General features: G+C 42.2%; 1 protein-coding gene across 1 annotated transcript; it reads left to right on the top strand.

Moving 5' to 3' along the window:
- The first annotated feature begins 833 nt into the window (after positions 1-833).
- On the top strand, positions 834-20,668 carry LOC311507867 (cilia- and flagella-associated protein 44-like). The gene is made up of 33 exons (XM_084572407.1): positions 834-1,004; positions 1,349-1,511; positions 2,478-2,580; positions 2,670-2,886; positions 3,440-3,554; positions 4,148-4,312; positions 4,726-4,875; positions 4,964-5,011; positions 5,112-5,211; positions 5,304-5,398; positions 5,485-5,694; positions 7,026-7,136; positions 7,256-7,408; positions 7,543-7,755; positions 8,426-8,568; positions 8,921-9,200; positions 9,575-9,630; positions 9,794-9,956; positions 10,163-10,383; positions 11,202-11,416; positions 11,488-11,632; positions 11,718-11,868; positions 12,045-12,286; positions 12,518-12,764; positions 12,856-13,059; positions 13,409-13,604; positions 13,698-13,811; positions 14,704-14,834; positions 14,944-15,060; positions 17,801-18,002; positions 18,556-18,716; positions 18,833-18,967; positions 19,673-20,668. Exons 1-33 carry the CDS (start codon positions 874-876, stop codon positions 19,949-19,951), a joined length of 5,376 nt encoding a protein of 1,791 aa, XP_084428533.1. The 5' UTR covers positions 834-873; the 3' UTR covers positions 19,952-20,668.
- The last annotated feature ends 758 nt before the right edge of the window (positions 20,669-21,426 follow it).

The following is a 21,426-nucleotide window of genomic DNA, read 5'->3' as shown; positions in this document are numbered from 1 at the left end:
CTGTCGTTAAGGCGCCATGTTTGTTTACAGGTGGCATTTAAAGGGGCAGTCCTCGTTACAGTGGTTGCGGCGATATCCGGATTCACAAATAAACAATACACAGCATTTAAAACTCGTTATATGTGAACGTGTGAGTTTTTAAGGTAGATAATAATACGTACTGAAAACTCTACGTTTACAGCCATTTTAGTAGTAGTATATTACTTGAGAACTACACTGACCACAATGCTTTGCAGCGATTTGACTCTCCCAGTTGCATGGCAACATACTAAAACACACTTAGGGAGAAATTACGGAGCATATTCAGTGCATGTCAGAGTCTAACACCAGTTTGTCCAAGCTGAATAATAAATTCACTTGTTTATCTAAAAAACAAAAAAGAAAGCGGCAGATGATTAAACTGTGGAAATGTCAGAAGAAACCTCAACTGTTGGTGGACAGACTGAGAGCACAGAGACAGCTTCACAGCAGAACACTGAAGGTAAACGTTAGGGAGCATAAACATGCTAGTCAAACCAAACTGAAGGCTTTTAACTTCAGATGTTACATTGTTTGTCACTAGTTGTTCACTGTTAAATGATTGTTAAATGATTGTAGAATGCAAAAAACAAAACACGCTGATGAATAATTAAAATAAAAAGCTGAAATGGTTACAATGGAAGTGCTTGGAAAACCTTCATTAGTTTCATTTGAAAAGCAAAAGAATTGTTGAAATTCAATATTAAGTTGTGTAAGCAGTTGAAATGTTTGGCATGTAGGCAGTTAAAATGTTAGCTACTGTCTATCTTTCGTTGACAGCATTGGCTTAGGGATTTAAAATATTGTTACCTCTTGGCAACCCTGGCAACCTGCTTTCCAACTTTTCCCTCAGTGATGGAGCAGGAGGCTGTGGCCCAATCAAAAAAGCAGCTCCCTGTAGACATGTACTACCACTATGAGGAGCTTCACTCCAGACCGTCCATCACACCCGACTGTGAGATCCCAGAGAACCTCCTGCACCTCTCGTATCCTTCTTTGCAAGATAGTTCCCTGAAACATTTAGCACCATTGCATGTGTGTATAAGAGGAAATGAAAGGAATATATACAAATAAAAATAAAATTAAAGTAGCAAGACAGTATTATTATATCATGGTATGAGATCATGCATATGTATTAGATACTGTATGTCCCTGCTAATACTACTGCGTCCACAGTGTAGTGAAAATAGTATATAATGTTTAAAGACAAGGCAAATTAGTATATTAGTATAATAAACATTATTTGATAATTTAATAAAATAATCTGAAGTAAACCTTGCGTAAAAGGTCAGTGAATATAATTTAGCTCCTTAATTTGTTCTGCATTCAGTCACTCCTTTGGTTATGACGGTGGGCGCAGAGCTAACCTGAAGCTGCTGGATGACAGATGTCTGATCTTTATAGCAGGCAATCTGCTCGTTCTGCTGGACGTTTCCACCAAGGAGCAGAGATACCTGCGCTCCGGCAGCGGAGGAGGAATCGGCTCCATTGCGGTAAGGCGGCAGGCGAACTGGTCTTAAGAGTCACACCGGTGCTCCGACCTGTTCATGGCTGAAAGCGGGAAACTACTGTACTTGCATGTTTTACAAGAAGAACCACAACAAGATTATGAAGTGTGATGCTATGTCAGAATGTGGACTGGAAAAAAACAAAATGAAGATCACCTAGAAAACTCTACTTAATGTCAAGTAAAAGCATGGGTTTGTAAAGACTTAGTGTCATGTCGTTAAATACAAGTAGCCTACTAGGTTAACACAGTGCTGGTACATTTATGCTAAATGACAAAGGTACTTTTGTATTTATCTGTAAAAAAAAGTGATTAGGGCCTTCAAGCCCTCTTATATTGTAAAATATATTTTAAAGGTGTAGTGGTGTTTTATTTCTTTTGTGTCTAATTTTACTCACTGTTTGACTTTAATAAAAAGCTTAACCTGTTACGTTTAACAAAAGGACCGGGGCAGGATGAGATAGCAAAAATCAGTTTATTAAACTTACAAACATGGAAAACAAAAGGTGTTGCTGTGTGAGACAGGAGTCCATATCCGAGAAAGAGTCCAACAAAATAATTCAGAAATCCAAAACCCAAAAGAAGTCAAAAAACAAACTAGAAACTGCACGAGAACACAGGCAGGAATCACAAGGGAAAAGCTAAAGAGCTAAAGAAAGCAAGGACAAACAGGTCACAAACAAGGTAAGAAAACAGACGATCCAACTGGACAAAGACAGGACTATACACAGTTCAGGCATAACATTACGACCACCTACCTAATATTATGTAGGGCTCCCTTGTATCTCCAAAACAGTTGAGACTCATCAGAGAATGGACATGGGCCTTCTGAGGGTGTCCTGTGGTGTCTGGTAACAGAATGTTGATAGTGGGGGCCTATGAGTTGAGGAACAAAACTTTACTGACATAGCTAACAAATGTGTTTTTGTGTATTTTTTTTGTGTGTGTAAAGGTACACCCTAGCAATGAGTACTTTGTTGTAGCAGACAAGGGAAACCAGCCCAATATCATTGTCTATGAATATCCTTCATTAAGGCCATACCGTGTCCTGAGAGGTAAACGTGACCCGGATTCATTCTCCCTTTTCATCATTTCTATTTTGCTTAATTTGATGCTCATGCTCTAATCTGGGCCTGGTCTGTAGGTGGCACAGAGCAGGCGTACAGCTTTGTGGACTTCAACCGTGATGGAAGTGTGCTGGCCAGTGTGGGCAGTGCACCCGACTACATGCTGACACTGTGGGACTGGAGGCAGGAGGAGGTGATGCTGAGCTGCAAGGCCTTTTCGCAGGAGGTGTATCGAGTCAGCTTCTCCCCGTACAACCCGGGACTGCTCACATCGTCAGGATCTGGACACATCAAGTACACCCCTTTCTGAATCCTCCTAAAAATTACACAGCTATGATTTATTTTATTTTTTTTCCTAGTGGATATTTGAGAGTGTAAAGATGCTGTTATAGACATCAGTTTCAAATGAAATTATGAATAAACAATAAAAAAAACATGTATATATATATATAAATATATATTTGCAGTTTCCTGAAGAAATAATAGGTTAGCATAGGTCAGCAAGGTGAAATAAGAACCTTGTTCTTGCCAGCAAATGTCACAAAAGTGTACATAAATTCAGGCATTGAACTAATTGAGCATTTCATTTAATAACAGCAAAAATTAAGAATGGAAGAACTGCAAATTTTATCAGGTTTATGTGCCAAACCATCTCTTTGCCCGCCCGGATACTTCCTGGAGTCTTGTTGTGAGGTTGCAAGAAATAGTCAGGTACAAAACACCTCTAATAAACCTCCGTGGTCATAGAACAGACATCAGAGGTTGAATAATATGTTTTATGATAATTAATATGTTGTTGTTGTTGTTTTTTTATTGACACCTCTCCTTTTCTCCTTTTCTCTAATAGGTTCTGGAAAATGGCTGCCACATTCACAGGTCTTAAACTGCAAGGGGTTATGGGGCATTTTGGAAAAACTGTCACAAGTGATATTGAGGGCTACGTGGAACTTCCTGATGGGAAGGTCTGTATCCTGCTGTTCTCACACTTTGGGTTTATGTGCAAGTCAGGAAGGCCAGAGTAGGATGCCAGTGCCTCTCTGAGGTTTTACCCTCCTTAGGTACAGCTGAAAGCTAACATCAGCATGCTAACATGCTTAAATATATAATTATTATGTAGCAGGTATGATGTTCACCATCCTCATTTAGTGTGTTGGTGTGCTGACATCTGATAATTGGCTCTAAGCATGAAGTACAGCTGAGGGAATGCAATTAGTTCTGTATGTACAGTCCCTAGAGCCATGCTCCTACCTTAGTTAAGACGTACAGTAGTTTTTTATTTAAATTTTCAAATTCATTTAGATATTGTCTTACCCCGTAATCTTACAGGATCTAAATTAGACTGCCTTGAATGATACCTTTTGGTGTCTAAAGGAATAAGGAATACAACAGGAAACTAGGCATAACACCTGAAAACAATGGTTTGGAAAAATTAAAATTGCATGTGAAAGAATTATTTTCTGTGTTAAAGATCATTCGTTATATATATGTTTTATTTTGAAATCCTCCATAAGAAGTAAAAGAATGAATGCTTGTGACCCTTGTCTCTTCCTGTCAGGTGGTGTCTGGCTCAGACTGGGGGAACTTGCTGATGTGGGATGGGAATACCATCAAGGTGGAGGTTTGCCGCAAAGAGGGACGTCCCTGCCATGCTGGGACGGTCCAGCCGTTTGCCCTCGAGGATGGACAGCTTATGACGATAGGCTCCGATGGAGTGGTTCGGGTAAGATACTTGCAATAAAAAAAAATAATAATCATTACGCTTCGCTTTAATCAGCTTCATCTCCCATATTTTCTTCAGTTGATTTTAATTGGACAAATGATCAATGAACTCTTTTTACTGTTTGGTCCAGTATTATTGTTTTTTCACTTCTCTGTATATCCTGTGGCTAAATATCTTCTGAAAGCACTGACTCATTCAGGGAATCAGTATTGGACTGAAAACACAATTAGATGGTCATAGAGGGTAGCAAGATTATTGTTTTATTTCACTGATTTCCATTTCTGCTAATGCATTTGTCTGTCGAGGATCTTAAAATACACAGAAATAATTTGATATAATATGAGGACATATCAACAACAGGAAGAATTCAGAATGTTTTTACATTCAGCATAACTTTGTGAGCCTCCCTCCAGGGCTGGGACTTTGAGAGGATCAACACTGCTGAGAGTAACAGCAGCAAGTTAGAGATGGAGCCCACTAATGAGATGGTGGTCGGGCACAACGTCTGCCTCTCCTCTGTGGTGAGGAGCTCCCTGCATGACTCCTTCGTCTGGTTTGCTCAGGTCAGAGAGCAAAATATCGGAGGTTTGTGATTTGGTGTTTGTAGTGTACAACCCAGCCTTACCTCTGCTGTCTCTGCTGGTCTTGTAGGATTCTAACGGAGCCATCTGGAAACTGGACCTTTCATTCACCAACACGGTGAGTCACTTAGGTTTTCACAAACTAATTACACAATTGTGTAATTACCTCAGTGTGCAGGGCAAGTGTTTGTGACAGTTTCTGTGTGATGTGTTTGCAGACTCCTGATCCAGAGTGCCTATTTTCCTTTCACTCTGGAGTGATCCAGGGCCTGGACGTGTCAAAAAACTCCCACCTGATGGCAACAACCACTCTGGACCGTGAGTCCATACGCGTGCCTTCTTCACATGTCCTGTACTCTTTAGCAAACACTATAACAAGTGCAATGCCTGCGTCTGTCCATGCTCTCCAGGCTCCGTCAAAGTTTTTGACTTCCTGGCAAAAAGAGAACTCACCACGAGCCGATTCAATCAGGGTGGAACTGCTCTAAGCTGGGCTCCACCTTTGGTAAGTGTGTCACAGCAAAACTCATTCTCCCACATGCAGTATAGTGACAGCGTACAGACCTCTACAGCTCTGATGTTTGCCTTCAGGTGAAGCAGAGCGGAGGTTTACTGGTGACTGGCTTTGAGGACGGAGTGGTCCGTTTACTGGAGCTGTACAACCCTCAGAGGCTGCATGCGGTCACCGGGCGCAGCCCTGAGGGAGACGCCAAGCTGCGTCTCAAACAGGCCTTCAAACCTCATAATGCCCCTGTAACTGCAGTGGCATATGAGAGAAATGGAGAGATCCTAGCAACAGGGGTAAGTGGGTTTCTGGGAAAATTGTTTTCATCACTGTGGGAGGGAGTATTGGAAACCATATAACTGTACAGAAAGTTGTAGAAATGTGTGTGGCTTTCATGAAATACATACTACATGCACAAGATTACAGAAAAATAAGTCAGTCACTGCACATATGGACACACTGATTAAAATATTAATTACACATATCACAGTATCAAGAGGAAAAGCTTAAAACAGGTGTTGCTGTTCTGTTATTAGTTGTAAGATACACGGTACCAGAATCAAGGCTATTCCAGTTAGGATTTAATATGACATTCTCTAAATGTAAAAGCCATTTTACACCTTCAGTTATTTACTTTCATTAGGACTAATTGGACAAGAATTCTGAATAAGTTTTTTCAACACTAAATAAAAAGTCACTTCAGCTCCTTTAGCCTCTGGATGGATTCTGGAACAAGGGACATTTTACTGTGAAAATGTCTGGATTAAAGAAAACTGAAAGAGTGCAGCAGAAAAAAAGCAACAACATTCAGCTGGTGGACTGGTAGCAATACATTTAGCAACAGTTCAGGCAACAGCAACTGGGAATATGGTGGGCCACAGGTGGAACAAAACAAGAAAGTGTCCAAGAAAAAAGAAACTTGATGTCCATAGTCTAGAGAAAGCACAGATAAATGCAACTTGTCACTAGCCTAGATCCAGCCCAATTTACTCCGCCCCCAAAAGTTAGTCTGGAGTCGCTCTGTTGGGAACTGATTATTCTCTTGCAAAGATTTGCTGCACCAGTTAAATCGTTTGGGTGGGCTTTATGTGGTGATGCACAGGAATGGGAATGTAATATTACACATCATTTGTGCACTGAGGGGTTAGATTTGTTTACAACAAAAAGGCTCTGATTGGTTGGAAGACTATCCAGTTGAGTGCAGAGGTATGTTTTTATATGCATCAGTTAAAACACGCCCCATAATGAAATCTAGATGGGGTAGTGTTACGAAACTCATGTCCTGAATTGGCCCTGCGATAGACTGGCGACCTGTCCCCGCCTCTCGCCCAGTGACAGCTGGGATAGGCTCCAGCAGACCCCGCGACCCTTCAGAAGAACAAGCGGTTACAGTTTCTGTAGCATTTTAAATGTCTCTTAGACTTTGACAATAAGTAAGCACTATTTACAGAGTTTGAACTGAATTGAAAGATTAGTGGTACAGACGTGGATAATCTTGGAACAGATGTTTGGCTATAAACTTCTACAAACACTTTATTCACTTATTCATTAAACACTTTCGTCTAAAGTTTGGTGTCTGCCATTTGTCTCAACTTTGTGATCTCTCATCAACCTCATTCTTCTTCAGAGCGCAGACTGCACTGTGTTCTTCTTCACTGTTGAGGAAAAATACGTCCCCATCGGATTTATCAATGTCCCTGGGCCAGTGCAGGCGCTGGAGTGGTCTCCTCATTCCCATGTAAGTCTAACATCAGACCTTTGCTGCTGAAGGAAGTGCTAACAATTATAATTTACAGTGATCAGTTGCACTCAAGCATCTCTGTCCAACTGATTTAACCTGCTTTGCTATTTTTACAGAATGAAAACAGGCTACTCGTCCTGTGTCAGAATGGTCATGTTGTTGAAGTACAGAGTCCTGATCCAGAGAATCAGAAGCCAACCAAAACCTACCAGCTGCCTGAGGTGCCGAGCAGAGCCTTCAGGTTCAAGAGCATCAAATCTCGAATCAAGGTCTGACCCGGGTCTGGCATTGGTTTGTTTGATTAGATTCTGTGGTTTCATCTCTCTGTCTTCTCTGTTTTATTATCTCCTGCTTGGTCAACTGCACCGATAAGTATCTTAATCTGTGCGTTTGTGTGCTTCAGAGAGATGAGGAAATCGCAAGACGTGAAGTTGTGAAGGAGAAGAAGAAGAAACAGAGAGAAGAGCGGTTAAAGGAATCAAAGCAGCCGGACACAGAGCAAGAGGAAGAAGAAGAAGAGGACGAGGAAGAATTGCCACCTATCTACATCCCAGATACTCCAAGTCCTCTATACTGTGGTTTCTACTCACAGCCTGGCCAGTTCTGGCTCTCAATGGTACACACATTACGTATTTCTTGCTGAGTAACTGAATTTATCTACTTTTATTAGAATTGATTGTTCCGGTTTCCTGCACCTTCAGAAGAAGGCAGTTCCAGAAATAAACTAGAATGTCATCCAGGATCAGGACCTGACTTATATGTAAAAGCAGTTATTTGTTTGTTCTGAGGAAATAGGGTTGGTAAGACTGTAAACTTTGCCTTCACTTTCAAACACACCATCCAACCATGCCTTGTTTCAGTGATATCTAAGTTGGATGAGATGGTGGATGGACAGATGAAGCACATGTTAAGATAATCTTAATGAGAAAAACTGTCAGCGAGTCCTTTTGACACCACGCATTTTCAGATTTTATATCTTCCCACTGACCTAGAACTGACCTAGACGAGAACACAGATAGTCCTACTTCTTGGCTTAATCAGCTGTTACATCTGTGCTAAAAACCCAATTATTCTACCGATAGTAGCATCAAATGATAGCGCCAACCAGTCTTGCAGTTTAATAGAACATATTAATGAATTCTATTTGGTGGTATCAGAAAACATTCTGGGAAACAGAAGACTGCTGGAAGCTGAGGAAATACGCCTACATGAAGAATGCACAAAAAGGGATCAGATTTTTTTCTTTAAGACTGAATCCATTCTTCTCTTTTCTCTTGCTCCTGCAGGGAGGTTTTGACTCAGGATTCTTGTATCACTGTAAATTCTCTGAGAATCAGGAGGAGGATTCTGACCAGCAACAGGATGAACCCTTTGACTTCCTGCCTGTTCATGACACGGATGATGACCCTATTTGCTCTTTCACCTTCAGGTAGCTGCTGTCATATCTAAAGTCATCAAATGATGGGCTCTTTTATCTCATTGGTTATACAGCAGACTTACTGCCTTCATTTCTTATTAACCCAGCAGAAGTAGGCTGCAGTTATCTAGCAGTTAAAGAACCAGATAAAACAACCTTGAAAATATAATGTATTGAAACTTACATCCATCAGGTTTACCAACATGACACCAGTGGGGTTGTACAGTAACATTGCTTTGTGTTGATTAGATGTGTAAAAGCAAAAAGCATGAACAGAGTTTCCTGCCCCACTAGCGGTCGAACATCTATGAGTGTAGCTTTAAACTTGCCTAATAGTTAAAGTGCCCTTCCTGGTGTTTTGTAGCTCCAATAGGCAGCTGCTGCTCTGTGGCATGCACTCAGGCTCCATCAGGGTTTACCCTCTACAACCTGGAGACTATGACCTCAAATCCATGCAAGCCTACTGGGTCCTCGGCGTCCATGACAATCAGTACGGACACCTGCGACACATTGTTTGCAGCCATGATGACCTCTTTGTGCTAACAGCGGGAGACGACGGGAACATTTTCTCCTTCAGCATGCTGCCTCCAGGAGAGTTACAGAAAAGCCTGCAAAGGAGGCGGGCCAAGGTTCCTTCACCCAGGGTCAGTTTATACATTTTATTAGTTCTTCTTTTGTGGTGTCTTTTTAGTTTTAACCAATGTCATTTTAGCCATACTCTGCTGTAGCCTAGGACCTTTTAGACCTTTTAGGCAAAGGAAAGATGCCATCCAGATTGGTACAACATGTACATTGTTAATGAGCTGATGGGATCTTTCATGAGCTGGGTGAATGAATCTAAACTGTCACAACTGTCACATGATCTTGCAGATATTTTAGTAGGGTGAATCACTTGGTGAATCCGCACTATACCAGCAAGAACCTTATTTTGGCCTGGACAGACTGAACCAAGTGAATGTTTATAGATGTACTGTATATGGATGAAATTGTAATATCATCTCGTTCACTTGTTATTCAGGTGGGTCTTGAGAATGAGACATTGGCTCTGGACATTGAGGACCCAGCCGCCTACAGGTGAGTGTAAATAACAGGTTTAGTTAAAATTACTCTTCTTTTTTATTGTCAATCTTTTCTTGTCTTCCTCCATTAAATATTTCTCTCTTTCTTTCCGACTTTATGCGACGTTCTGACGATGAGCGTTTGAGCATGTGCTCATCTCTGTGTCGCTTCCCTCCAGCATAGAGACGGCCAAGCAGAAGCTGGAAAACGACCGTGCGCGCCGGGAAGCTGAGTTGAAAGTTGTAGAAAAGCAGAAGAGGTTAGCAGAGCTCCAGAAGAAGTTTAAACAAGTGTTGAACAATAACCAGGATCTACCGGAGCATGTTCGCCTGACACCTGAGGTACCTGTGTATGAAATGATAATTCGTCCGGTTTGCCCTTGAAGCTGTTGTTATTGGTTTAAAGAGACTTAGTTATCCACATGTGAGTGTGAATTTAGTGTGCCTAAATCACTTGAAAGCTCATTTGGAAAATATCTCCACTGTGGGATGAATGAAAGCATTATTTTATCTTATACTATTAGTTTTAACTGTATGTTTGTGTATAGGAGCTGCAGCTGGACCGGCGTTTTTATGAACAGGCAGAGAGGCTAAAGGCCCAGAAGGTGATGGATGTCAGAAAGCAGCTGGGCTGGGAGCAAGAGCGCTGCAGTATAGCCCTCAGAAAACTACAGGACTGGTACAGATGCATATACAGTAATTTACACTATCACCCCATGCCCCAAGAGCATTATAGTAATATGCACCAACCCTCTGCTACACTCCTCCTGTCCTTATACAGCCAATTTACTAGACTCACAATTTAGTAAAATCCAAACACACAAACATCATACACACATTAGGCTGGAAACCAGTCCAACGTCCCCGTGGTGGAAAGTTAGTCTGGAGTCGCTCGTTTGGAAACTGATTATGCTGCAGCAAAGATCTGCTGAACCAATCGAATCCTTGGTGGTGATAGGTTGGTTGTGCAAATAGCCAGTTGCATGCAGAGGTATTATTTTCTCTGTATCCGTTGAGACACACCTCATAATGAAACCTAAATGGATTGTTAACAGAATCATATTCAGATATACACACAGTATTACAAACAAGGCGTTCCTTAAACTTCAACAGACCAGATCTCAAAATCACAAGGTCCAGACTTTTTCTACATTGCCTGAGTAAACAGCATGATGTTTCATGATACTGATGTGCCAGCATGTAAACAAAAAGGCTTTAGGCTAAAGACGTAACCAGAAAGTCTAAAGTTTAATACTGATATTGAGCTATTCACCCTTTCATTAACTTTCATAACTCATACAAAGGTTAATTGTGCAGCGTAGAATAAAACTAGGTGTAGAGTTTTTCAGGTTTTTGTCAGATTTCTCATTTTCCTTTCTTTTCAAACTAATTTTATTTAAGAATGTCCAATTTAGACATTATTAGTCTGTGGGAGGGGAGGAGATACATTAAACGAATTAATTTCTGTAGGCTTATACTCTGAAAAACTTGTTTCAACCTCACTGGGGTCTTTGTTGGGGCAAAAATATGAACTTCCTGTACAGTTATATGGTTTCTAATACTCATCCAACACATGCGTGTTTTCAGGTTCAAGGAATTTTTGGAGGCTGACACGGTCACTGTGGTTGCCATCCGCACAAACGACAGAATTTCCACTTACCGTCCTCTGGCGCTCAGCAAAATTTTAACTCGGGACAGACGTCAGAGCATATTCAGCTTGCCTGATGGAGACAGAGATGCTATACTCCAGCGGAGGAAATCCAGAGCAGAACCTGCAAAAGACAGCAGCAGTATAGAAAGCGGTAAGGAACTGTTTGCTCGTCCTTTCAGCAACGCACCCAGCGCTACATTATCACTTGTGTATGTTCTACAGAGGAGGATGTGCCGCGGCCTCCCGTGACTCGCCCTGCGAGGATCAGGCTGGGTGACCGGCAGGAGGAGAGGCTCCGAAAAGCTGCACAGAAAGCTGTGCAAGCTCGAGCCAGGATAGAGAAGAAGAAGCAGGAATGGGCCCAAATGTGAGTGGATTCAAATATGGTTTTGGATTTTTCTTCTAGTTATAAATCCAAATATTCGTTTGGACTAGGTTTCTTGGTGTTTCAGTTATGCAGAAAAGCCAAAAGAGGACTATGAAGATCCACAGGATTTGCAGGCCATCCGTGAAGCCAAAGAGATCAGAGACTTCCCAGCGGTGAAACACCAGAGGGTGAACACTGAGAGGAAAAGAGAAGAGCTGACTGCCTTGGAGGAAAATGTACACAAACTTACACAAAACACACACATCAGCTAATTTTGAAGGTCCCACAACCACCATTATGTGATTAATTAAATGTCACGGACTGACTTTTTTTTTATTCCTTTTAAATAATTTATTAAGCTGTTACTTGCAGGCATAGCTGAGTATTTTAATGACTCTCTCAATCCCACCAGATCCGTGGAAAGCAGCTTGAGATGAATAGACAGATTGTGGCGTTGCGCGACTCCAAGGTTCACCTGGTATCATGGCTGCGCGCGCTGACTCAGCAGCTGCAGAAGGTCCAGCAGCGTCTGGCGCCCCACCACCACCGGCCTCCACCAACCTTGCCCGCTATATTACCAGAGGAAACCCCAGAGAAGAAGTTTCTGTGCAGCCGTGCCACCTTGGAGAGATACCGGGTGCTGAGAGAGCAGATGTACAAAGCACTCCAACCTAAGTACATGATAAATACTGTGCTTTTCCAGAAATTTATTCTTTAGGAGATTATACTGTTCTGCGATCACATAAAAGGTTTAATAGCTTCAGTACTTAACATTCCAGATAAATATATCATCCTTATAATATCTAAATAATTTATTTCACCAAATAAAGCAGCTGTTTTTCTACTCTTAAAAGAATATATGTATTTTTTTCTGTTTTTATACAGGTTAATGACCATGGAGCAGGACGGAGCTGCGGATTTGCTGGAGCAGCTGAAGAAAGACATGGACGAAGAGGCAGAGAAATTAGGAGAGAAAGAGAGAGAAGATGGGACTCCTAGTGTGTCTGCTTTGTGTATAACCACAGACGAGACAGCAGTAGAGGAAGGAGCAGAGCAGAGCGAGCTGGAGGAGGAGCTGCAGAGGGAGGAGGAGATCAGGCTGCTGTACGAGCAGAGCTCTCTGCTGGAACAGGTCACCATCACTGAAGAACACATCAAATAAAAGGCCACAAAGTGTGATCATAATATCTTCTGGAATCTAATAGAATGCATCTATTGTTTAGATGGAGAGTTCTGTTTGTCAGTTTGACGCTAAGCTGCTGCTGCTGCATCACCAGAAGCGGCGTCTGGACTGTCAGCTGAAGCTGTCTGACCTCCGTCTGCTGACGCTGTTCCAGGAGATGCTGCTCCTCAAGCAGTTTGATAAGAGGGAGGACAGCCTGCAGGAGAAGCTGAACGGATATATTAGGGAGGAGAACAACATCACAGTAAGAGGGAGTTCTACCTGTGGATGGGTTGGATGGAGATGGTCTTTTCATTTTTTCATATTTCAGCAATCTGTTACCAGCATTTTTATGGTTTGGTTTCTTATTGCAACATTACTATAATCTTTTTACGTGTTTAATTTCCATCCTTCTGTCCTGCTTTATTTTTGATTCAGACTGTTGTCAAAATGTAGTTGACCTACAGCTCAATGCGTACCTGAAAGCAGCCTGTGTAAACACATTTACTGTAGTGCTAACACTATGCCTGCTGTGTGTTAATACGAATGATCTCCTTCCTCTGATCACTGTCAGCAGATCCTCATTAGACCTTCCTATTTCTGTTATCTGACAGTCTGAGCTGGAGGAGTGTAACGAACAGCTGGAAGTCAACATGAGAGACATAGCCAAGCTACAGGAGAGAGAGAAGGCTCTGACTGCTGCCTTCCAGGCCTCACTGGGGGAAAACAACAAGTTCGAGGAGTTTCTCACCAAAGTCTTTAAGAAGAAGGTCAAACGTGCCAAGAAGAAGGAGCAAACGGGGAATAAAGGCGAGTGAAAATAACGCAGTGCGTGGCACAATCTGTCTATGAATTTGTCATTGTGTCCTTTATGACCTAAATGATCCCAGTGTGTGTTTGCAGACCAAGAGGGTGACAGCAACGAAGACTCGGATGAAGACGATGACTGGGATGATGATTATGACAGTGACGCAGAAGAAGGAGGAGCTCCACTGGATGACAGCGTTTGCCCTACAGGTCAGTTTGGTCTGTCTTACCACAGTGCAGTACAGGAAGTATTGAAGCATTTAAATAAAATCCATTTTGAACTCTTTATCCACATTGGTGGAAATTATCCACATGGAAATATGACTACGCTGAATACTAATTGTCTAACATGAAAGGTCTCTTACTACCTGGATTTCCTCATCCCTTCTTGTCAAGCCCACGCTAACAATATATAAAAATAGAGTTCTTCTTATTAGTACCAGGATTAGGACACATGAGCCCTGTTAGACAATAATGCATAGATTTTTATAAAATGGAAACATGCATATTTCTGTTGTGGTTTCTTTTCAGTTTTAGTCAAACACATATGCTCTGCACAGTTTTATGACTTTCATGCATCGAGCCTCAGGTCTGAAAAGAAAAAAAAACTAAACTGTAAGCGGCCCAAAATGCAACCGATCAGACTAAACACAATAGAGTTGAACCTGCATAAGAATGATCATGGTTTGGATCTGTCTGGAGAGATGGACAAATAGACCATTTTCACCAAAGACATTTTGAAAACGGTATTAGTACATTCCACTTAGGCGAAATCCTGGTTTTATCCATGCTGGTCCACTGTCATGACCTACTGGGACAACTGGAACTTCAGGTTCCACCTGTGCTTCTCTAACAGGTGTTAAAATGTCTGCCATAAAAACAGTCTGGCAGCAGGGAAGCTATAAAGTCAGTGGATGTTCACTGACTAACTGAAGCATTAGTCAGATCATTCATGACAAAACTTGTCATGCGCTCAAGTTACTGTATAAACCCTTAGCCGCAGAGCCTAGTAATGGCCTTGCCTTGTGTTTTGAATAATTTTAATGCTTCTCTTTGCCATAAGGCTTTAACTTAAGCATAAATGTCTTTTTGTGTGTCTCAGGCTGTGAGCCAGAGTTGTTTGAGAACACATTAAAGCTGCGTGAGCGTCGGCTAGACCTAGAGGAACTTCTAGTGGAGGAGAAAAAGAGTGCTGAGGCTCTGAAGAGGGAGAGGGACACCCTCATCAAGAAGGTTATCTCTCTTTTATTTACTGTTTTGTGTTTCTGTTACATGGTTATTTTCACTCACACCTTGGGGTTTAGATTTTTTTTATTAGTTTTTTTTTTGTGTGGCTCTGCAGGAGAAATCAGTGAAGAGCAGTCGGAAGGCAGTAGAAGATGACTTGGAGTTAATCAACGGGGAGAAACAACAGAAAATGAATGAACTGGATGTGGTGGTTCCTCTTAGACTGCATCAGGTAAACAACCAAAAATTACAGCATATTTCTAAGCACATGTTAGGTTTAAACAAGACGAAATTTGCTCATACCAAGCATGGTATGGTGCTTTTCGCCGTTAGATTTAACAAAATCTGTGAGATTTCTGTCACACAGAAGACAACATGCATGGCTAGATTGCACAGTGAAAGTGTACTAGACAAGTTTGCAATAAATAAAGTTTGGTTTGCCCTTTTAAAAATAGATATTAAACAAGTCAAGAACACAATTTTAAGCAAGTAATTCAAAGTATAAATATGAAGAAATCTACATGACTTATTATCAGAATGGGACTCTAGCTACTTTGATCATACAATTTAAATTTAATTTTGGCTATGAAAAAGAAATTTACATTTTGTTAAATCATTTGTTTCCATATTGGCCATCTTGGACCACATCCATACCGATACTCAACTTATTAAGAAAGGAAACCCAAAAGTAGTACAGACTTGGAATGAATTTATTCATATATAGTCTTGGCAGGCTGAAGGTGACAGCTGGCAGTGGCTCACAGACTGAGGTGCAGGCAGAAACTGGAATAAGGTGTATCTTGACTGCAGAAGGTTCCATCCAGTTTTGAAAAGATGGTTTTGTGGAGAAGTCCAAAAGCTGAGCTGTTCAGGGATACTTTATCCTTGTTGTTACATTGATAAGACCTCTGCAGTTTGTGCTTGGATAAAGAGTGATCCGTCTATAACCCACGTGCAGGAGGAGCAAGGCCACTGTTGCCAATGCAGCTCTCCAAGGGCGTAACAGGTTGCACAGATGACTGGCAGGCAATAATATTGGCCCAACCCTTTCTCAACACCTCTCCCATTCATTACAGACAGCTGAAGAACCACCATTCTCTGTGGGAGAAGTCCAGATTACAAGCAGAATAAACTCCCATGCATTTTATTTCTAACAGATATCACAGTGGGGGGTTGTGTTTCTTTAGCCATGGATGCCCAGAGGTGTGGAGAGAGTAGCTGGAACTGGATTGTTGAGTGATTCTCAGAGAGGACCAGGGGTTTGGTATGCTGTGCAATCTGCAGTCTGCCATGAGAAGCTTTGGCAGGGATAGAGGGTAATTGAGCAGCTCAGAAGTGATGCCGGCCTAGAGTTTATGCAAAGGGGATTTTCCTCAGCGCCTGAGTCGACAGTGGCAGGGAGTGGTCACAGGCAAATGGTTGCTTGAAGCTCAGAATTCAAGTCAGGATAAAAGAAAAAGAGCAATACCAGAGCCACTAGTAAACCTTTTCTTCTTTTGGCCAGAGAGGACTGGTGGTAAGAAACTGGCCTGACTGACCATAGTAGAGACACTCACCTGCCCTTATTTCCTGGAGACATTTGACAGGAAAGACGGGAGCCCCGGCCATCTGCATGGGCTCCTCCTCCCGAAGTAGAGTCAGTAGTAACTTGGGGCCAAGTGGTGGGAGCAGGACTTGTTCTTGTAAGAGGAGGATGTTTGACTCTCCTGCTCTTGCACTCACGGAGGCGATTATCCAGCCTGATGGCCAACAAAATTAAAGAGTCAAGGTTAGAATAATCCTTTGTTACCAACTTGTCCTGAATCTGATCACTGAGTCCATTAAGAAAAACATACTGAAGGGGCTCATCATTCCAGCCCGACTTTGCAGCTAAAATCCTGAAATCGACTGAATATTCTGCAACGGTACGGGAGCCCTGTCGGACAGAGAAAAGACTTTGGGTTGCCTCCCGGCCCTGGACTGGATGATCAAAAACTTTCAACATTTCAGAGACGAAGTTGGCATATGAAGTCTTTAAGACAGGCCGATGGTCCATGGCAGCAGAGGCCCAAGCTAAAGCTTTTCCTCTTAGCAGCCCCACGACATAAGAAATCTTTGCCTCATCTGTTGCATAGGTTAACGGATTCAGGCTAAACGTTAAAGAACAGTCCAGAAGAAACTCTCTACATTTCCTTAGATCACCTCTGTAATGCTTGGGATGAGGAACATGGGACTTTGTCAGGTGGGGAGCTGATGGAGAAGGCTGAAGAGGAGGATCTGCAGGGACAGCCTGGCCAGGCTTAAATCCTGATGGCACCCGGGTAAATTGTTCAGTTAATGTTGCCAATTGATTGGTGAGCTGTGCTATTTGATTAGCCATTGCCTGGTTGGATTCAAGAAGACTGTGGAGGAGCTGGTCATGCTGACCCAAGAGTATGTCCTGGCTGGAGATGGCTTTTTGAAGCGAGGCCGATCCGGAGACTGTCGAACCTGTGCCTGCTGGGTCCATGGTGGCTAGTTTTTGATTCAGGCAGAGGTGGCAGAAATCCTAAATGCAGACCTGGCACAGTGAAGCAGAGCTGCAGGTTAGCAAATGGGTTTTGACAATACAGAGATGAAAGGTATTAAAGTCTTTTCAAGGGAATTTACCAAAGATTTATGATTTCTCAGTTTACAATTTAGCCAGAAAGCATGTACTACCACACTGGTTGATACAATAAACTGGCCAAGAGTGGCTGAGAAGCAACGGTAGATATACTGCAGGGCTTGATTGAAGGATCGGTGTCAGGTGGGTAGGCTAATTGCAAATCAGGAGATGTTTGAAGTGCCAAGCCCAGACACACACTCACAAAGGGAAAACAAAACAGGAAGCACAAGAAACACAAGGGAGAGGAGCTATGGTCATGATTTAATAACATTTGTTCATACTTTTCCATTTATTCTCCTCCAACGCCTCTCTGTCCTCCTCCTTGCACTTTCTCTGTGTCTGCCAGATTGAGTTTGCCTCTAAAAGCACTTTACTGTCAAACCTGAGCAAGGCGTTGGTGCTGGACGAGACGGAGCTGAGCAGGATGCAGGAGCGCATCCAGCAGTTGCAGGCAGAAAAGCTCCATCAGAAAGATCTTGACCGGCAGACTCGCCAGCAGCACACCAGGCTCCTCCACGACCGCAAAGACATGGCTGCCAAGATCCAAGGTGAGACAGTCGGAAGTCGTCACCTGGGCCTGGAAGAGCTCACGCTCCTCCCCAGCTCAGTCTGCTGAAGATGCTCAAGCTTTGAAGATGTGTAAAGATCGGTCATGTGAAGTTCACATGTTTTTTCTACTCCCAGGTACCTATGGGACCACTTCATGGTCAGTCTTCATGATGTCACATCCTGTTTTTATGGCGTCAAATAACTAACTAAAACTAAACTTCCCCCAAACATGGAGACTATAACATACATAAGCATTATATTAACTACCTAAAATGATAGAAACCATCCTTAAATTTTATTTTTTATTTGACATATACTTTAGTGGTTTGGTTTGACCCAAGTCCCATCCACTAACATGGAGGAGGTGGAGCTTATTACCTGTATTGCAGCCAGCCACCAGGGGGAGCTCTTGCTTTGACTTCACTTTTGAGGAGCTGTCCATTTGTACTACAGTGTGTGTAACACAGAGAAACATTCCTATAATGGGGTTGGTCTTGTTGGACACGTGTTTATTGATCTGTGTGTTCTGTCCTTTCATGTGTGTCGATGTAGTGCTGGAGAAGCAGTGTAATGAGCTGATGATGGCAAAGTTTGGAAAGCTGGTGAATCTGGAGGCTCTGCAGATGCTGTCAGGGAGCAGGAGGCTGGAGGAGCTCAAGCAGGAAAAACTCCTCAAAGAAGATGAATACGCCAAGGAGATCAAAGAGTGGGATGTACGCTGACATGTGTTTATGTGTGCGTATGTGTGTGTGTGCTTCAGCAAATGTGAGAATGGCGTTATCTCTCTCTCGTTTTGATCGTGTTTTTGATCCGTGTCTTCAAACTCCAGGCAAAGGTAGAAGAGGCACGTCGGGCTCTGATGGAGGTGACCAGGTGTAACACAGAGCACCTCCGCAGTGTGACAAGCCTCTTAGAACAGAAGAAGGAACTGGAGCTTAAACTCAATTCCAGACAGAGGAGAATGGTAATTTCTGTGGATTAAATCCATTTGATATGTAAAATAAATTAACACTGGGATCAATAAATATACTGTATGCAAGTGTATGGTTGTATTTTACTATTGTTGTTAGTAATATCAAACTCATAATATTACACCTTTCTTGGCTTGAGATTAGAGACACCTTCATAGATAAGTGCTGCAGGAAAATGGCATGGTGGTATGGCTTTTTTCCTGAATCTAATTTATAATAACTTGATTTAGTAAATTCTTCCAAAGTCTGCATACTTAGACACAGATGTAAATTGCAATAACTAGTTCCGGAGGCAGACTATCATGTGGCCGTGTGGTTTTTGTCACAACTCTTGCACTTTAAAAGATGTGCAGAGCTGCAGGGTTGGTGGCAATTGTGACAAAGCGGGCACCAGGCACTAGATTTTTTTAATGTATTTACCAGATGACCTTTTGGCATTTTACTTTATTCCTTTTATTTATAATTGCACATCAATATTATTATATCAGTAATGTCAGGCAAGTACTGTTGAACGCACAGAAAATTATAGCTCCACAAAGCGCTTTAATGTCTTGTATCTCATATAGGGGTTTTGGTTTTACAGTATATTTCCTGTGCGTCTAGACAAGTAGCAGATCAACCACAGACTGACAAAGCTGGCAGGTAGTTGGTTGCATACTCATGCATGCCTTCATGCTTTTTCGTGTTCGTGTACCCAGGGCAGACAGCAGTTCCAGGACTACAGGAGACGTGCGGACCAGGAGGACATCCGGAGGCTCCAGGAGCTGGTGAAAACCCAGTCGCAGCAGGCTGAGGCACTGAGGAGAGAGATCGGCCTCCTGTCTTGTAAAGGAGGCCACGTTTTGCCCCCAGACCAGGCTCGACTGCCCTCTCTCGCCCCTTTGCCCACCCCCACAGGAAACATCAGCACCGGGAGACAAGGGCCATCCAGACGGCTTAAAGAGCAAACAAAGTTTCCCCAGCAGATGAAGAGCTAATTACCTCAGCAGAAACAATGAGCATATACAGTATACCATAAAGGCTCACTTATATCACCTAATCATTATGGATATTATTCTTATTTTAAACACAGTTTAGAGCTAAACACAACTGTTAAGCAGTCTTGAAAACAAACGGGTGACCAGTGCATTAATGTCGGTGTCACAGTAGGTTGTGCTTTAATGAGATTCGTTTGGATACATAAACAAAGTATTGAAATCTACTCTCGAAATTATCACATCATTTACCAAACACTGACATGGGTGTCCTGCGGCATCTGGCAACAGAATGTTGTTAGTGGGGGTGTTGGGGAATTGTTTTATCAAGAATTACAGAGTCACTGGAGTCTCATTCAAAACTTTTACTTGCAGCATGGAGTCGACACACGCATTATAGCAAGTACAGAATGACAATAGTAAGGTTACATTGACTTTTCTACAGTAGGTTTTGCCCTAGAGATGGTTATAGAGAGACAGCCTTGTTAGAAATCAGCTAGTCATAACAAGGGAGCTGAAGCCTGCCTTATCTGTGGGACCTTCCCTCTACTATTTAAACTATTTAATAAAGAAGATGAGAGTAAATATCTTGTGCGACAGTTTAACCTCGGTATTTTTCCAACATTTCCCTCCTGTTTAAACTGTTAACACTGGAAAGAAAAATACTTATAAGATAAAACATCCCGTAAAAGTAAAATATAAAATGAATGAATAAAAATCATAAACCATCAACTTCAAAAGATTTTCATTATGTGTATCATGTAAAATATTAGAAAAATAGTAAAATATTAGAAAAATCATAAAACATCAACTTCACTGTGTTCATCCTAAGTATCTTCAACACATAACCTTATGTGCATCATGGGTAGTTCACTTCAGTGTCGTTGAGGTACAGGCTCTTTAGGATTAGATTTCTTCATCATCGTTGTAATCATCCATCTCCACCTGCTGGTACGTGGTTCAGGTCATGATGGTCTCAATCCAGCGCTGTATGAGTCCTCTGATGCAAGGGACGCAGATTGCCATCAGAGCTGCGGCCACTGCAACAGAGACTAGGAGAGAGGATATTATTCCGCTCCACCTACCGAACCACGACTCTAAGAGATTCTTAAATGGATCATCTGTCCCTGCGTTCTCAGCCGATTCTTCAGACAGAGCCGTCAGTCCCTCCAAGGCTCTGCTGATGCTTCCATCCGGAGCTGTGTTGTTAGGAATGAAAGTACAACAGAACGTTCCGAACATTCGATATACACCTCCTCTCTCAGCGAGCAACATGTCCAAAGCCACTCTGTTTTGCCATGCCATAAAAGAAGTCAGAGCTAAATGTTCAGCTATGCCTCTCATGCCATCTTATGTGATTTATAAGTCTCTGTTGGTTATAATACAAGTAGTTAATCCAATCAACATTTTTGTTTATTGTAGACCACCAGAAAAGGAATGACTCAAACCCAGCTGTCAATTCATTACGTGCCTTAAAC

The sequence above is a fragment of the Chelon labrosus genome (assembly GCF_963514085.1).
Source record: "Chelon labrosus genome assembly, chromosome: 22".
NCBI classification, from domain to species: Eukaryota; Metazoa; Chordata; class Actinopteri; order Mugiliformes; family Mugilidae; genus Chelon; species Chelon labrosus.
Note: the sequence above shows the minus strand (reverse complement) of the source record. Positions and strands in the feature narration are given on the sequence as shown.

Coding starts and splice junctions, on each gene's coding strand:
- LOC311507867 (XM_084572407.1), top strand. CDS start 874: ATGGAGCAGGAGGCTGTGGCCCAATCAAAAAAGCAGCTCCCTGTAGAC. Junction 1,005..1,348: donor GAGAACCTCCTGCACCTCTC/GTATCCTTCTTT, acceptor TTCTGCATTCAG/TCACTCCTTTGGTTATGACG. Junction 13,605..13,697: donor GGAGCAAACGGGGAATAAAG/GCGAGTGAAAAT, acceptor GTGTGTTTGCAG/ACCAAGAGGGTGACAGCAAC.